Raw genomic sequence first — 18,555 nt, 5'->3', positions numbered from 1 at the left:
AGCGTCGTATGACTTAATTTATCTAGCATTTCGGAAGAGACAAAGAACACGTAGCTATTTTCAACCACAGGTCCGTGTAAAGCTGACAAGGCGTAAGCAGCATCCAAGGCGTAAATCGCAGCGGGCATATCCAGCCAACTCTTGACGACCCGGGCGCAATTATTCCACTGACCAATTATGCGCGTTGCCCCATTATCACGGTGGTGACGGGCGTTACATTACAGGTGAAAGCCTACAGGTCTACAGCACGTTTGACTAATTCCATTGTCCATTATTGCCTTTCGTTTGGTTAGTTTGCATGGCCCTGTGCACGCTTGCTCGAGCTGACGACTACATGCAGAGGAGGCTATACCGACTAACGAGGGAGAGGGGGGGGGGGAGGGAGGGGATAGACGGGGATGTTTTATACGCATTCTTTCAATGGCACACAAAAGGTTGTAATACTAAATATCAAGCATTATTGACGGGGACGATCTGTCCCCACTCTCCCCTTCCTCCCCTCCCTCGCTGGGATGAGTCGCTTCTGGCCATACATATAAAGTCGGAAGTTCATAATCGTCACAGGGAGCTAATCCGTATGGTGCACTAAAACACCAGCCTCATCTGAATGACGCACCGTTAAAAATGGCATCGTGGGGAGAGGATGCGGGATTTGATCTCCGGATGAAAATCAGGATGTCTGAAGACAGAGCGCACGGCGAATGCGACCATTCAAGAACGGTTAATTGAGGCCTTGTGCAAGTTTCAAGGCCAAGGATAGTGTGTTAGAACTCGTCGGCATGTGGTATTCCACGCAGCGGGATTAAGCTGTTCATTAGCGAGACAAGCGCGTATATAAGCAGAGCTGATACGAGGAACCACCAACAAAGTTGGTGAGCATACTAAATAGCCCGGAAATCTGTGCGCTGCTGCTACACCTCAGCTAAATGCTGAGAAATATCCAGCATGCCTACTGCATAATATATATATATATATATATATATATATATATATATATCAATAGATACATAGATACATAGAAACGTATCGAAGCGTTAACGCAAGAGGCAATGACCTCATTTTTCACACAATTTCGACAGGAGCCTTAGCAGGCAGCGCGTGGACAAAACAAGTTAAAACGGTGCTTAATCCCCCCCTCCCCCAATTTGGGATCACGAGTGCATTGTTTTACGTTGCATGTATAAATCGAGAGAGCTTGCCCTGCCTTGGTATCCTGACAAAGTCCGGTGGATAATGTCGCAAGTGAGTGTGCAGGCAAGGGGAGTCCTACACGAATCATGAGAAAATGTTCAACTTGACGGGCACGGCTGTCACTTTCCAAAAGAACTCCTAGTAACCACTGACCACATATCCACACAGTTGTGCTTGACAGGTTTCAGGCATTTGCAGATGATGTCTTCCATCGAGCTTAAAGTTTCTGCAACGTTGCAACTGTAACATAAAATTGTCTTGCTTATCAGGTCTACATGCTGCACGTAACGTGTCCAGACTAAAAAAAAAAAAAATACGCAACAGGGGTCTGCGCGGACATCAAGGCTCGCTCGCTCGCCGTCGCGAGACTCATACACTTTGACAGCTGAGAGAACGAAAATTCGGTCAAGGTAAAAGCGTGGATCGATGCGTGCAGTCGGTCGTTCACGTCCCTCCGGCGCCAACCACGGACCCATTTGTTTTTTAGACGACTTTTCAAAGGGCTGTACCACATTCATGTGCGGTTCAGGACTGAGACAGCCATTTGCAAGATTGCTCCGTGTAGTTCATAATGATGTCCTTTTTAATGCTTCAAATCCTCTTTTTTCTGAGGTAGGAGCACGCGAACTTGTGCGGACTTTTTCGCGCCGCCTTTTTCAAGTCACCCAGAGATGAGTGACGCCACAGAAACGTCACACAAGTTCCGCCGCCTTAATAGTCATGTTGTATTCAAGGTCAAGAACAAGATGACCATTGAATTTCGCGTGTCTAGAGTGCGTCAGCTCAATCCATAGCATCACCGGACAACAGTTGGCTCTCAACCAGCTTAACCCTCGCCCTGATAGGAGGGGGTCGATGCGACCGCCTAAGGTTTTTTTTTAGAGTACCTCTCCTGCACGCCGTGCAATCGCGCCCACATTTCCAGTAACCTATTGGGCATCCATTGCGCGGGTTTGGTACCAAAAATGTGTATATAGCTTTGCTGCTTTCGTAGAAGCGGCGATTTTTGAGGAAAACTGTAAGGCGGTGCATGGCCGGCGCAGGCGGCGGGCGTCAACAAACGATGCCGCGAAACGTGTGCGGCAGGATGACATTGTTACATTAACGGAGTCATATATCCCAACAATTTGCAACACACAAAAATGCGTCTCATTGTACTAAAAATCGAGCAAGGAACATACGTGCTTGATTTTCGTGTCACTAACTACGGGGATCAACGCAACACCTAATGTTCGTAACCACTAATGTATCACAACATCTGATGTTTGAAACACATAAGGTATCACAGCCACTAATGTGTCATAGCCTCCAATGTATCGTAAGCCCTAATGTATCATGATACCTTAAGTTTGTAACTCCTAACGTTCATAATGCCTAACGTATCGTGATCCCTAATGTCCGTAACCACCGATGTATCGTAACCCCTAATGTATCATAATACCTGATGTATCGTAACACCTAGCGTGTTACTTTTCCCGAAACCCGCCCAGGACACAACACGCTGTCCTCTATGCCTGCTAATTCGCATGAGAGGTGGACTTTCCAACGCATTTATCACACCGACTGTCATGGGTTCCCCCACCGTGTCTGGCCCCGTCTTATGACGTAGCATCATTTACACGATAATAAATGATAACTCCTACGTGCTATCATTTCATTCGTTCCAAGTCGGACAAGCTGTCTTACTGTTTAACATGGATGCAGATAAACACGCACAAAAGTTGGCATGGGAATGACAGGAAAAGAAAACAAGTTGAAGAGAGTAAAGTCAAGGGAGGCGGTCACGGGAACCTTGTTCAAATGGAAAGAGATAAAGGGAAAATGTCCCGAGTTAAAAATCTAAGGAGCATAAAGCAATGCACCAAGTAAACAAGCTAACAAGTTGGCGGGACTACAGTCGACAGGGATACAATAAATAGCGTACAATACCACAACGGAAGGGTCCCAGGCAGCAAAAGCTACACGGGAAGAAGCTCCAAAGGATAGGAGTCAACAGCGATGAATAAAATTCAACGCAGCAAAGTCCAAATGGGTCAAGGGCAAGAGAGTCGCCCCTGGAGGCCAGAGGGGCCCTGCATGACCAGTTCTCCTGTGGATAGCGATGATGTTATCATCCCAACGTTCTGGCCGCGCCGCCGCACGGCATTGTCTGGTCAGGCTCTCAACCGATCGCTGGCTGGCGATCGTCGGTTGATGGCGATTCTAGTCGGCAGACAAGAGTCCATAGTGGAAACTGGATGCAGTTGTGTCGCGCACGTTCAGTATCCGAATGTTCTCTGCACTTTCCGCGTGGCCCCTCACGCTTCGTGCGCATGTGCACCAGCAGCCTGCTCCGCACAAGTAGAATAAATATAATATTTTCCAACTCAAGTGGATTCAGGGGAGCCCGTTAGAACTACAGTGACCTTGGTCCACATCAGCCGAGTCTTCGCAAATCGACATAGTCAGATGCCGCGACGGCTAGTCGCGTCCCAAAGTCAATGATGCGTCTGACTCAGATGATCAGTGAATCCGCACGCTCGCCGGTGAGCTGGTCCTCGGGAAAGTCCACAGACAGCCGCCGGGTCATCGTTATGGGAATCGCCGGCACAGCTGAATCACAAGGCTATACAGGACACGACGGCGTGACGTGGTGAGCGCCGGAGCCTACGCTTGGACGCTGGCGCGGACAGTAAGAGTCTCGCCAGAACAAGTGGCCGTGGTGGTTCTGATGGAAGCCTCAGCATTCAGAAATGCGTGATCCGTTGCCCGCGGACCGGCTCTCCCGGTTGCCCAGTCACGGCGTCTCCACCCAGCTGCCGGTCTGCTGAGAACCTCGGAAGAACCTTCCGCCCTGTGCGCCTGAGCCCTGGTCCCGCACAGCTGCCGGTGTGCTGAGAACCTCGTGAGAACCTACCACCCTGTGCGTCTGAGCCCTGGTCACCGCACAGCTGCCAGTCTGCTGAGAACCTCGTGAGAACCTACCACCCTGTGCGTCTGAGCAGCGGTCACCGGCGCTCGGCGCACCGAACCCGGCTTACCAGCGCGCCCCAGAGGTCAGTATACTGGCCCCGCAACGGCCAGCGGCCGCGTCAAGCCCAAGGTTGCAACGCAATGAACGCATCCACGACAGTATAGGTGTCCAAAGCGCTGGAACTCCTATATTTCTACTCGCCAGTCTGCATGTACGGAATGACTGGTGCTTGGTAGCTTTGAGTGTTATGACTACTGTGCCGCAGTCCTCAGATGACCCACGTTCATAGAGAAATAACTCCAGCACTCATCACTCGTGTCACTGTCATTACGCGGTTTTGCCCAAACCGCGCTAATTCTGTCTGGCCCAAAAATGGCGTGTCCAAATTAAGGCTGCACCGCGGTCGTGGGCAGACGCTTGCAGGGCACCGAAATCCAGCCCCACGCCGCAAACAGCGATAAACGCTGTCGAGAGACTGGGTGGCGACCTGGCTTGGGGGAGGAAGGACCCGGGTGGCATGCCATTACCGAGCTGAGCTGTGGTATCAGTCACGGAACACGATCGAGTTATCGCAATCATCTCCAAAAAATGCACAGAAGGGATAATCCGCGGAAAACGTTACTTGCGCCTGGCTTCAGCATGTTTCATCGGGCCGAGCTGATCGAGCCTGCAGCGACGGCAGACAGCGGCGACGGCAGGGGAGCAGCGACGGCAGACAGCGGCGACGGCAGGAGAGCAGCGACGGCAGACAGCGGCGACGGCAGGAGAGCAGCGACGGCAGACAGCGGCGACGGCAGGGGAGCAGCGACGGCGGCACCGCACCGCCTGAAGCACGGCTATACGTCTGCCAGCCCCAGATCACCCCTGTCCGCCCGGCAGCTGGACAGGACTTCACACGGCGTCTGCCAGCCCCAGATCACCTCCGTCCGCCCAGCAGCTGGACAGGACTTCACACGGCGTCTGCCAGCCCCAGATCACCCCCTGTCCGCCCGGCAGCTGGACAGGACTTCACACGGCGTCTGCCAGCCCCAGATCACCCCTGTCCGCCCGGCAGCTGGACAGGACTTCACACGGCGTCTGCCAGCCCCAGATCACCTCCGTCCGCCCAGCAGCTGGACAGGACTTCACACGGCGTCTGCCAGCCCCAGATCACCCCTGTCCGCCCAGCGGCTGGACAGGACTTCACACCGCGCCGGCTCCCCGCTGCCGATGGACCGGAAACAGCGGGCGGAATCACGCCGCTTCCGGTCGTGGCCGACAGCGCCCTCTGTCGGCACCGGTGGGCCGCATGACCCGCCCGCGGATTGGGGTCACGGCGGCGACGTTCGTGTCGGTCTGCTCGCGCTCCGTCCGGCTCAGCGGCGGAATGTGCCCGACGTGCGGGCTCTTCATGAGCCACAGGGTCAGCAGTCTACGGCTGGGCTTGAGAAAGCGACCTGTGCCGTCCCAGCGCTGGTCGGATCAGAGGACGCGGGCATGTCGACGTGGTATTTGGTTTAACACGGCGCAGTAAAACGAGGTGGTGTTAGCAACGGAAAGACCTGCCCACATTGCGCGAGCAGATTTCTTATGCCAATCTTCGCCCTGATTCAGTTTTTCAGTTCGCTGACTGACGTGTTGATGCGAATGCTGGTCGTTGTCCCCCCCCCCCCTCCTCCCATCCCCACCCTCACCTGCCGTTTCCAAAATGAGAGCAAGATAGAGCCCCGTGGAACAAATCCAGGGAATTCTTCTCAAGGAAAACCCGCGAGAGATGATGTTATGCTATGAGGTCAATAGCTGATCCCACTAGGCCTGATCGAAAGCAAGTGTTTCCTGACGATAAAGCTACCTCAGATTTACATGTCGATAATTATGAAAATACGTCATGTAGCAACATGAAACACTTACCATGGCGTGTTCCTGGTTTAATTCTGTACACATCGCCATGTAGTTGTGTGTGTTTTCGTCATGTAGTTGCGATGTAGTGCTCCGTTAACGTAACATTGTCGGCCCCCGCGCGCGATCGGCGGATTGAACCAGAAGTGCTGGAGGCACGCTTTTTTGTCAGAACGCGCACAATACGTGCCCAGAGGTTACTGAAAGTTTGGTGCGAGTATAAGACATGCCGGAGACAAGTCCTCAAAAATATAGGGGGGGGGGCGTATTAGCCAGCCGATCATGACGAGAGCTAACACGCGCCCGGATGGGTTCAATTTGAAGCCCCGAAGGTTTTTCGAAGATGATTTTCGAACGGCGCATGGCAGCCACGCCAAACTTTGCACGGCCGTAGGCAATTAGAGAGCTGTAGGCAATTGGATAGCGGGCCTTTTGGCATAAAAATAGATGTACCTTGTTGGGTCACTGACCTCTGACAGGTCAGTCGGACCAGCGCTCTCAGCGAAGGCCAGTGCTGGGGAATAGTTCGGTCCGGTGCGACGACGGAATCTCAGACGGAAGATAGCTCCTGAGACCATAAACCAACTGAATGTAGAACAACAACAAGTTCCATGGACCTAGGGTCAGATATGAAGGTCAAGCCGACGTCAGAACTGTTTCGCTTTCTTACTCGAGGGCCTGTTTTACGAGATGACTTCTGGTGCTCATTTCCAAAAAAAAAATCAATGACATCGACCGCAACAGATATGTTCCATGGAGTTTTTAAATGTGAAAGCAGGTCATTGACCTACATCAACACCGTATTTTTAGGAATATATCGTCTACCCGAATCACTGACGCTTGCTTGAGTGGCAAAATAGGAGCAATGAGGTATTTGGTGACCTTAATCTTCTTAAGATCAAACAAGGTCACTGACCTTAACTGAACGCCATTGACATTTTGCTTCGAATAGGTACCTAGGTTCACAACGGGTTGCATGAGGAGGTCTGGACACTTTGGACGGCAATCTGGAGTTTAACTTTGTTTGATCTTACTTGACCCAAAGGTCATGGCCTAGGAGCCTCATAATATTGAAATGGTGAGTTCACGTACAGGCTACCCCACTCTGTCAGTTGGATCTCTCTAGCCATCTTATTTTTCGAGATCTCAGGTCAAATTGACGTCTACCCGAGCGAGGGGTGTTCAACCGGTCACCCGGGCGCGTGTTAACGCGCCGTTGGCTTCAAAGAATGTGGCGAGAGGAGCGTGTGTATGACTGAAAGCGGCAGCCATTGAGCCTCAGTATGACTCAGGTAGTCTTGCCCAATGCCGAATATGAGTTATTATTAAACATTTCATCGATGGTGGGGTTCCACGACTGGCTACTATTCCTGAAGTCATTTACGTTGAAATTCTTACGGCGCTTGTCGCGTTGAAGCGAACGAATAACGCGGCGTCCGCGCAGTGGGCTCGGGAGCTTGCGGAAAATCGCATGATGACCACGCAGTCTGTCCTCCCCTAAAGATCAAATGTCCCCAGCTCGGGAAATATCTCCAGGGACCTTCCATCAAGTGGCCAACTGCTCCTACCACCGCACCGACAGTGCGAAGAGCACACACAATGGGAACGTGACGAAAGACTGCACTGCTGCCTGCGTAGATACAGGATGGAACATGATCACCCCCGTGTGCATAGCCATGAAGGTGCCTTAAACATCACAGCTGAACTACAGCAGCACAATCGCCACGAATTGGTGTACATTCCTTTGATCGCGTGAGAACGAGTTGCTGCCTCGTACCTTCGCTTGTCGTGCAAAGAAACCAGGGCGGGCCCTCCACCGCACTCTCGGGCCGCAATGGTACGTGCGCCAGGGCAGTTCTCATTGCCCAACAAGGGCTAACTTGGCTTCGTGGTATCGACCGCAGCAGGACTCCCGAGAGACGTCCAGGGGGCACCGAGGGCGCGAGCTCGAATGGCGACCTGCTGTTACCCGAGTATTCGGCGCTGTGGCGAACGAAGGGATAGGTCGTCTTCTCGCCGGGCCAGGCAGATCCGACCCCGATGGTCCCGCGCTGTGAAGAGTGGAGGGTTGGTTGTCTACTCGTTGGGCCGAGCACATCAGGCCCCGGTGTCGGGGAGCTGGGCGTTATTTCACCGTTCCACGGTAGTTCGCAGGCGGTAGCGGATTAATCAGTGTGTGGCTGCTGGTTTCACCGGACTCACCGCCCGCCGCATCCGCTGGCAATCCCAAGGCCGGCAAACGCGCCGAAAGCCCGGGATTCGCTCAAGTATCTCCGGTACGTGTCAGCCTTTGTGCCAAGGAGGAAACAAAAACAGTTCTGACCTTGAGAATCGGCCGGGTCGCCGAACGCACCCATCAGTTTCGCTACCAGTCCCGTTGAACCGGCTAAGCTCCGCTACCCGACAGCTCAAGCGAATGGGAGGAACCACAATTGTACAGCTGCGGCCATCACAAGGTCACTGCAGTTAATCCTCCGCCTCGGACACAGCGTAGCTTCGCCTCAGCGCCATGTGACGGACACATTCCGCTGCGTTCCGCCGCGGCGACGTAAAAACTGAAATACATCACCTGTCGGGAACGAAAAACGAAAACACCGAACCGAGAAACGCCTGTTGACCGCGGTGGGACAGCGCGTTGGCGGTGCTAGAACGAGCGTCCCCATGGTCCACTTCCCACCAAGGAAAGTAAAGAGATTGGACATACGGAAGGCGATGGCACGTGGCCCTATCTAACCCATCAAGCCGCCTACATCAACGGGAGCGTCACGTGGAATTTGAGAGGCATTTCTAGCTGCAATGGGTGTAGCATGAGTCATAAAGCTGCGAGCCAGGTTAGAGGATACGCATGTTTATTGAATCAAAATAAAGTGTTGGAAAAAGGTTCCGTGTGCTGAACAAACCATTGTTCCCATGCTTACGATTTGAGTTTTGGGTTCACCAGAAAATTAATTTTGTCCGGCATAAGCAGAATGTGCTGATTGCAAAAATGCAGGTTTTTGACACAGCAAACCACGAACACCGGAAACATGACCACTTTTGCGCTTTGCCTTCCGCTGTATCGCTATGCATTAAACGGTTCCAGTATGGCAGCGTTACCACGAGTAGCTACTCGCCAACTTTAAGCACAACGTGGGTCCAAAATATCCCATCATTGTCACAGCGTGAGTAGCCAAGAGCAAAAAGGGATGTGCCATATGCATCGGGATGGTATTCAGCACAGCTTGGACTATTTAAATCCCCAAAATGCACGTCCGGTGGCATGACTCCTTCAAGTGCTCAGTTCGTACGTCTTTGGTAGAATTAGTGCAACATGCATATTTCAAATGGCAATTGCGATATATTTAACCCGACTAGAAGGCGTTAGACGAATGAGGCATGACGGTACCAATGGTTATATATATATATATATATATATATATATATATATATATATATATGTATATATACAGGTTATAGCTGAGTGCTTGGTTGAAAACCACCGGGGACGTTTTCACGCCAGTGGAACAGCTAACACCGATGCAGTCGCCAGGAATGTATCGGGATGCTTCGATTGCTTCGACCAGTGTGGTTTCCGTCGCTGTTGAGCCGTTTCTGACCCCAGCTGCAGTGAACTAATCCGCACATGGCTACAGCGCATGACTCTCATGCCAGACGTGCTGTTTCCCCGTCACGATCGGCCAATGTCAGCGAGGCCTTGCCGGCGGAGGCCGCCTCGAGATGAGGCGCTCCTTCTGCCCGGTCGCCTGGCAACGGTTCTGAGGGCCTCTTTCGTGCCAACCCCTGCTCCAAGGCGGAGCGAGCGGAGGCCTTGGGTCGGCGCCGAGCGGCGGCCGGGGGTCAGGGGTCGCGCCCCTCAGGGTCACGCGTGGGATGACATGACAGGAAACAACAACAAGGGTGTTGGAGCTAGTCTCAAGAGTCAGGAAGTCATGCGCCGTGCACCGCTGTCAGACGGCAGAGAAAGCCGTGGCGCACCTCTAATTGCGGCGAAGCACGGCTCCAACGGCTGACCCCAGCGGCCAAAAGGCGGGGCTGCCTTCCATGCCATGAGGCGGAAAGGTGAGCTGGAGCATTACCAAACAGCCAAGTGTATTCGAGCGCCGCAGTCGACGATAATAATGGTCTCAAATACGTTTACGAGATAGCAAATTGTCTAGCTATGTGTTCATGGGTCACGGAGGTACTCCTAATTAATCACCATTGTTTACGGCGCACGAACTGCATCCCAACGGACTAAGAGCCTAAGCCATTTGGCGATAGGGCTCCCTTTGGGAACGGTGATAATGAACTAATGATAATGATACAACTGATAATGACTTTGGTCAAAACTTTCAGTTGATGCGTTTCTGCGATCAGCACCTGCACTGAGCAGTGCTTGTTGTGCGTGCTCTGACCCCACCATCCGATCGCCGATGTCAGTGTCAACAGTATAAGGCTTCAATGTCCAACAGGGCCCGTCCTGCTGCATGAAGTCACCTGACCTTCAGCACCGCCGCCGTCATCTTCTGCGGGTCATCCTGGTCAGCGGCAAATGGCGAGTACTAAGACCGACTAGAACCCTCACCGCCACAGGTGGATAAATCGAAATGCAGACGCTCTTACTAACCGAGCTATCGGAATTGATTACGCCACTCGTCTTCGGAGCCACAGCTGGCTTTTTTCGTTTTCACCCGATGGTGACGGACAGAAGGTTAAACATCTACGCGATGCACTACTAATCCAACTCCGATCCCCCACCACTACGCACGCTTACGGAGTGAAGGCCGTTCTTCCCACGGAATATTGGGACAAGTTAAGTTTTCTGAGTGGGTGTGATAAAATTTGCGAGTCAGAATGTGCTATCAACTACCATTACACTTTTCGACAAGTCGCGAAGACCCCATACCGCTTCAAGCATTGTTTATCTTCAGAATGTGTGGTACTCAGTCCGTGGTCACGCACACTAGCAATGACAGCCGACAGTGGACAGAACATCGTCCGACGTTACGCAGGGAAGTTGTAAGCGGGGAGGGAGCGGGCTGAACCATCGCATATGGAAAGTTTTGACATCCAGTTTGCTTGGGTTTACACGGGAAAAAAAGTATCGAACCCGTTTTTTCCTCTCCTCTCCTATTCCCCTTCCATCTCCGCGGAACGCACACTGAACGAATGAATGAATGAGTAAGTGAACGACCGACAGACGTTGACGAATACCGGCACTTACTTGTCATCACGGACGTCGGGTAGCGTTCTGTGAACCGAGACAAGGTCGCTGACGTACTGGTTGAACGCGTTATTGGTCCAGCCCTGCTCCACGAGGCGTCGCTGCTCCTCTGTGAGGTTGGCCGGCATCAACACTGGCTTGCCCAGCTCCCCGGGGCCATTGGGCTCCTGCGGAGGAAGCAGGAAGTGCCGTTGCTCGGACCGCTGGCCTGACGACGGCGCCGCAGTCTTGGGGCGGCGCGCCACCACGTCCGCCACGGCCGGGTCCCATCGAGGGGCTGGCTCGAAGGCCTTCTCCGCACTGCGATCGAGTATATTGTTGATCTCCCGGCGCGCGTTACGGAGGGCTCCGGCACGCGGGCCTGCATCAGGTGGGTCGGGCTTGGAGTCACGCCGGTCCACCAGGAAGAAGACGAAGAACACCATCCATATCACCGGGACAGCCACCAGCGCCTTCGTGGCCAGCGAGCGTCTTCGGCACAACCCCATGGCCGCGTTTGATCAGCACCCTTTACGCTTACTGGTGCCCTGAAAATGTGACACCTGATTAAACATGCGCTACGCATAAGCCCACGTGACACGTACACACCGACATCATGACACGCACATAATCACGCAACGGGCATGCCCTCATAAAACGTGACATATGCATACATACGTGACACGTGGCATGTACATACACGATATATGGCATGTGCATACATACCTATTTTGAGATGGTGAAACAATTCCAGGTTATGGTTCACGCGCTCGTGTATGGTGCACTGGAGCACGTATAAGCTTATCGCAGTATTAAATAAAACACGTGCATCATACGAACTAATGATTCAAAAGTTTTATCAGCAAAGCTATGTCGCACCTATATGGCTACGGGGCAGGCATCCCAAATCAGTCCTGATAGCCACATTGACCTAACGCGGAGCAAGCACTGACTAAACAGCAAGCAATAGATATTTTTGACGCGCACGTGACAACATCGCAAGACGGACCTCGTTTCAGGGAAACGGGGTGAAGAACAACGCCTGGGTGGCTTCCGTACAGTGGCGACGGCGTGTTGGAGATGCAAACACAGCAGGTCCTCAGCGACGTATAGGACATTTACTCCCGTTTGAGGCGTTCAACATATCCTTCCAAACCTGGAGGAAGACTAAATATCGATACAGCCGTGGTTTCGCCACTCTTTTCATAGACACATATGACACACTCCTTATTCTTTCTAGCTTGAGCGAATCCCAACGTAAACAAATGCTAGCGATGTAACCAGCCCAGCATACTCTAAACACGCAGTGTTTAGAATCGGGCTGCACATGGCGCGAGAAAAGGCGTGAGAGAATGAAGTCCACTGGTGCTATTCGTTCATCTGCGCCACTTAAGGCAAAGTTCATCTTGCCACTACTAGTGAGCACACTTGGGAAGGTTGTGTCAATCGAAATCCCCACGGCCCCAAAACAAAAACTAGGCATGTTTCGTATGCTATACATTTTTAGCCAAAGGGGCTATGCCTTCCCCTGCCGCGATCCGCGGTGAGATCTTTCTCACCCAGCTGCCTTCTGCGCGCAGTTAGAAACTTCGATCAAGATGGCCTTTTAGTGTTGAAGTTTACAGAATAGCAGACTAATGCTCTTATTGAAAACTGTCTGAATCTTGTGAACGCCAAAGATCACCTACACTCTGTAATGCATGTCACCCATGTGTGTTTCTGTTTGCTGTGAGGAGTTTTGCTGTGAAGCGTTAAACAGCACTGTGCGTCGAGAAGGCTGTACAAGATCCCAGTCCCATTACCGAATCTCGTTTTGATGTAGTTTAATGGTATGGTTTTGTCTCCGTGAATTGCAATGATTCGACAAAGTTTCATTCACATAACGAGAAGGTCGTGATGCCGTCGTTGTATCAGTTTCTCCGAACGCTACGGTAATTTGCCGGATCGCCACTGGGATGTGCTTAATGCTAGTTTGAAAATTACTGGACAGAACCGGCCTGTGTACTGACGGCTGTATTCTTGAGCATCACAGCCGACATTGAACGTTGAGTTTGTTTAGTCGGTTTGTCTGAAATGTCACATACTTATACTTCAAGCTGTCATATCACCATTATTGAGTTTGATTTGTCATGACTACAGCCGTCTGGGCATGTAGCGTCTTGTTACCAAGACATGCAACTGCACTGGTATAGAACAGAAAGGACAGTGCTCCGCCATGATGGGGATACAACGTTGTCGCAAAGCGCTTGTCCATGGCGTATCAAATGAGAACTTTGTGATTTCTCTGCTGCCGTTTTGCTATCACGTATCACGTATGTTTTGCCGCCGGCCCGCGACTTTTTCTGGCATAAAACAACATAGCTTGTTTCCGTTCTTCTTTTTACGCGGCTACCTCAAAAACCTTCAGGTGGACATTTGTTACCGCACTTGTAAATTGTGCACTAATACCGCACAATTTACTCAATCTGTAAAACAATTGATAACGAGGCCTGCCACGTGCCTCGTGGGCCACTATGTCAATATATACCCGGCTGCACAATGGAGACGGCGAAAAAGGAGGCCGGCTGACTGGGTTATCAGCCGGGAAATTTTAAAGAAAGTAACCAAGTTCACAACTCCGGATCAGGTCTATACTCAGGGTCATGCCTTGTAAGTACCCCGACCTGAATGCCGTTCATCGTATAAAGCAACCATAATGATGCCACGAGTTCCTCAGTTGGACTCAAAACCATCCAGTAAGTCCCGCCACCCATTTTTACTTATCAATGGAACTTCAGCTAAACCAGACCACCTGGGTATTCTTCAAGTACTTCACCTTTTTTAGAAGAAGAAAATCTCCCCCGCGAGCGTTTTACGCGCAGTGCGGCACGGGCTCAACCAGCTCGCGTTAGCAGCATTGCCCAACTTTGAAATCATACAATCCAAACGACATCTTTAGCACCAAAAATAAAGAGCAGGCAATTAACATTATTCAGTACGTCGTTTCGACCACTGCTTCTCACAATGCTCGCATGATGGCCTATCATCTTCAAGAAATAACCATCTGATAATATAATAATTTCGGCCACAAACAGGTCATATGATTTTTAACACGCAGACGGCCGACGATTTATAGCATGTACTAAAAGGGCAACATAAGCACCAAATTACGTACATTCGAGCAATCAAGAAAAGTATCCCAGTTCTTCACATTTGTGTCTCGGATTGATATTTCCAAACAGACAGCACAGAGAAAAACCTAACAATGTCGGCGGAACTGAAGCATTTCCAGCAGTCTTAAAAAACGGACCAAGCCACGGGAACCAAACACCGAAGCCAAGCCAACGTTTTCGGTACGGTACATTGGCGTCTACTAGCGCAGTGCATCTCATACACGAGTCCGGATAATGTGATTCACACTTATTAGGACCAAACACATCGTGACGACATTGTCGCTTAAACTACAACACTTGGGTTCAATTAATATGACTACTCCGTTGCCGTGACATGCTGCCATCATGTCGCGCAGAGGGACTGTCGTAGCACCCTCTTAAAGAAGTGCACCTCTTGTACAATTCCAACGAGCAAGGCTTGAAATCGCTCTGACATCCAGAGACATACTCTGCCGAGATAATATGCCAACAGCCACGCTAAGGAAACGGATCAAGCCTCGGGAAACGAAGACTGAAGCAAGGCCAGCGTTTTCGGTACGGTACATATACGTCTATTAGCGTAGTGCACCTAACACACGAGTCCGTATCATGCGATTCACACTTATTAGGACCAAGCACATCTTGCTGTCGATGTCGGTGGATATGCCAGACCACGGTCCGATGAATAAGACTCATGCATTGCCGTCAGATGTTGCCATCATTGGCGGACGGACCGCAGTAGCACCCTCTTCAAGTAGTACACCTCTGGTATAATTCCAATCGGCGGGACCTAAAAACCGCTCTGACATCCAAAGAAATTCTCTATCGAGGTAATATGACAATAAATATCTTAAGGATACGGACCAAGCCTTGGAACCGAAGACTAAAGCCAGGCCAGCGTTTTCGGTACGGCACATATGCGTCTATTAGCGCAGTGTACCTCATGCACGAGTCCGGATCAGGCGATTCACACTTATGGAAAATAATCACATCGTGCTGACAATGACGGTGGAACTGCGAGACTTCGGTCCGATGAATAAGACTGATATATATATATATATATATATATATATATATATATATGATTATATATATATTATATATATATATATATATATATATAAAGCTCAGCGTACCTAATACATACAGCGTACCGTACAGAGAGTACCTCCTCGGTAGAAAATGTTATTGGATGCCGCAGCCGTTTTGAGATCTCGACAGCTGGAACAATGCAAGAGGTACACAACTTTAAGAGGCTGCTTCTACGGCCAGTCCGCGCAACGTGATGGCGATATCTCACGGCAATGCATGGGTGTTGTTCATTGAACCGAAGTGTTGTATCTCAACGGACACTGTCTGCACGACGGCTGGCTGGCTGGCTGGTGGCTGTTGGCATATTATCTCGGCAGAGTACGTCTTTGGATGTCAGAGCGGTTTCTAGGTCTCGCCAATTGGAATTATACAAGAGGTGTACTACTTGAAGAGGGTGCTACTGCAGTCCGTCCGCCAATGATGGCAACATCTGACGGCAATGCATGAGTCTTATTCATCGGACCGTGGTCTGGCATATCCACCGACATCGTCAGCAAGATGTGTTTGGTCCTAATAAGTGTGAATCGCATGATCCGGACTCGTGTGTGAGGTGCACTACGCTAACAGACGTATATGTACCGTACCGAAAACGCTGGCCTTGCTTCAGACTTCGCTTCCCGGGGCTTGGTCCGTTTTCTTAGGGTGGCTGTTGGCATATTATCTCGGCAGAGTATGTCTCTGGATGTCAGAGCGATTTCAGGCCTTGCTCATTGGAATTGTACAAGAGGTGCACTTCTTTAAGAGGGTGCTACGACAGTCCCTCTGCACGACATGATGGCGGCATCTCACGGCAATGCATGAGTCTTATTCATCGGACCGACGTCTTGCATTTCCGTCGACATTGTCAGCACGACGTGTTTAGTTCTAATAAGTGTGAATCACATTATCCGGACTCGTGTGTGAGGTGCACTACGCTAACAGACGTATATGTACCGTACCGAAAACGCTGGCCTTGCTTCAGTCTTCGTTTCCCGGGGCTTGGTCCGTTTGCTTAGGGTGGCTGTTGGCATATTATCTCGGCAGAGTACGTCTTTGGATGTCAGAGCGGTTTCTAGGTCTCGCCAATTGGAATCATACAGGAGGTGTACTACTTGAAGAGTGTGCTACTGCAGTCCGTCCGCCAATGACGGCAACATCTGACGGCAATGCATGAGTCTTATTCATCGGACCGTGGTCTGGCATATCCACCGACATCGTCAGCAAGATGTGTTTGGTCCTAATAAGTGTGAATCGCATGATCCGGACTCGTGTGTGAGGTGCACTACGCTAACAGACGTATATGTACCGTACCGAAAACGCTGGCCTTGCTCCAGTCTTCGTTTCCCGAGGCTTGATCCGTTTCCTTAGCGTGGCTGTTGGCATATTATCTCGGCAGAGTATGTCTCTGGATGTCAGAGCGATTTCAAGCCTTGCTCGTTGGAATTGCACAAGAGGTGCACTACTTTAAGAGGGTACTACGACAGTCCCTCTGCACGACATGATGGCAGCATGTCACGGCAACGGAGTAGTCATATTAATTGAACCCAAGTGTTGTAGTTTAAGCGACAATGTCGTCACGATGTGCTTGGTCCTAATAAGTGTGAATCACATTATCCGGACTCGTGTTTGAGATGCACTGCGCTGATAGACGTCAATATACCGTACCGAAAACGGTGGCTTGGCTTCGGTGTTTGGTTCCCGTGGCTTGGTCCGTTTTTTAAGAATGCTGGAAATGCTTCAGTTCCGCCGACATTGTTGGGTTTTTCTCTGTGCTGTCTGTTTGGAAATATCAATTAGAGACACGAATGTGAAGAACTGGGATACTTTTCTTGATTGCTCGAATGTACGTAATTTGGTGCTTATGTTGTCCTTTTAGTACATGCTATAAATCGTCGGCTGTCTGCGTGTTAAAAATCATATGACCTGTTTGTGGCCGAAATTATTATATTATCAGATGGTTATTTCTTGAAGATGATAGGCAATCATGCGAGCATTGTAAGTAGCAGTGGTCGAAACGACGTAGTGAATAACGTTAACTGCCTGCTCTTTATTTTTGGTGCTAAAGATGTCGTTCGGAATGTATAATTTCAAAGTTGGGCAATGCTGCTAACGCGAGCTGGTTGAGCCCGTGCCGCACTGCGCGTAAAACGCTCGCGGTGGAGATTTTTCTTTTTCTAAAAAAAGGTGAAGTACTTGAAGAATACCACCACCTGTTTAGATCCGCTCAAGGATATGGAATGATAGGCTGATGGTATCGGCACAGCTAAATTTGTAGATCAGCAGCAGCATTGCAGATAAACAACAACAAACATTCGACCCACCGGCTCTCACCGACCGGAACCCTGCCACCTGACAGCAGTGTTCAGCTCTCGCCTCTGCAACTTGAGCCGGACGCCTCGCCTCGCCGTAGCACCTCGCCCGCCACACTCCACTCCGGCGCGCCGCTGGCCGGACTGAAACTCCGCGCCGCGGCCGGCTGGACGGCGCGTCGGGGCGTCCAGCTGGCTGTGACGTCACGTCGCCCCCAGCGGCCGGGTTTCGGCGCCGGCCGACTGGAAGACGCCACTCCTCAGACCGTCCTTGAGGTGGTGCCCACCCGGGCCGGTTTTGAGGGGTTGACGCGTGTCCGTGCCGTGTCGTCCTCTCGCCCAAGAGGACATTTATGGCGGAGATGCGTTTTTTTTTCGGAGGTGCGTTCGTAATTATTCCGGAGATGCGTTCGTGCGTCGAACCTTGGTTGGTTGCTTAACACTTTTTTGTTTGCTGCTGGCAGTCAGTTGTCTCACTCGATACAAATGATGGCGGCACTTCTGCAACGAAAAATGGGGGACGGGGGAAGCAAGATTCCGGTGAAAGCGTTGAGTTAAACAAATATATAAAGCAGAGTATTTTGTGGATGAGCATACTCCTCGCCTCTTAAAGAGGAGCCCTGATGTACCCCCGTAGTCGTGCCCAATAATGGGCCCGCATTATCTTAGCATGATATTGCTGATGTTCCGTTCGTTCATATTCGTGCAGACAGTTCGCTAAATCAGTCCCAACTGTGCTGCGCGATCAACTCGCCGACCACTTTGCGCCAGTTCTGGTTTGCTGCAAACTAGTTTAAAATATAGTCCTTATGGGATGAATGCTTCGAAATGCTCCAAAAA

At 50.9% G+C, this 18,555-nt stretch overlaps 1 protein-coding gene across 3 annotated transcripts in view; it reads right to left on the bottom strand.

The window, feature by feature from the left end:
• LOC119097062 (putative polypeptide N-acetylgalactosaminyltransferase 9) overlaps window positions 1–17,805 on the bottom strand; it is a 64,246-nt gene extending 46,441 nt beyond the window's left edge. For 2 of the 3 annotated variants that reach the window (XR_005094120.1, XM_037220094.1), the window contains exons 1-2: window positions 11,931–12,122; window positions 11,226–11,752 (exon numbers count right to left, since the gene is read on the bottom strand). Coding sequence is in view for 2 of the 3 variants with exons in the window: in XM_037220094.1 (XP_037075989.1) it covers window positions 11,226–11,713 (488 nt within the window). In the remaining variant the exon portion in view is untranslated. Of the gene's footprint in view, window positions 1–11,225; window positions 11,753–11,930; window positions 12,123–17,727 lie in introns of those variants that run through there. The other variant, XM_037220095.1, reaches the window with a different exon arrangement.
• Window positions 17,806–18,555: the final 750 nt, after the last annotated feature.

The sequence above is a fragment of the Pollicipes pollicipes genome, unplaced genomic scaffold (assembly GCF_011947565.3).
Source record: "Pollicipes pollicipes isolate AB1234 unplaced genomic scaffold, Ppol_2.1 Scaffold_4295;HRSCAF=5057_pilon_pilon_pilon, whole genome shotgun sequence".
NCBI classification, from domain to species: Eukaryota; Metazoa; Arthropoda; class Thecostraca; order Pollicipedomorpha; family Pollicipedidae; genus Pollicipes; species Pollicipes pollicipes.
The sequence above is the reverse complement of the archived record's forward strand: the minus strand, read 5'-3'. Positions and strand labels throughout refer to the sequence as shown.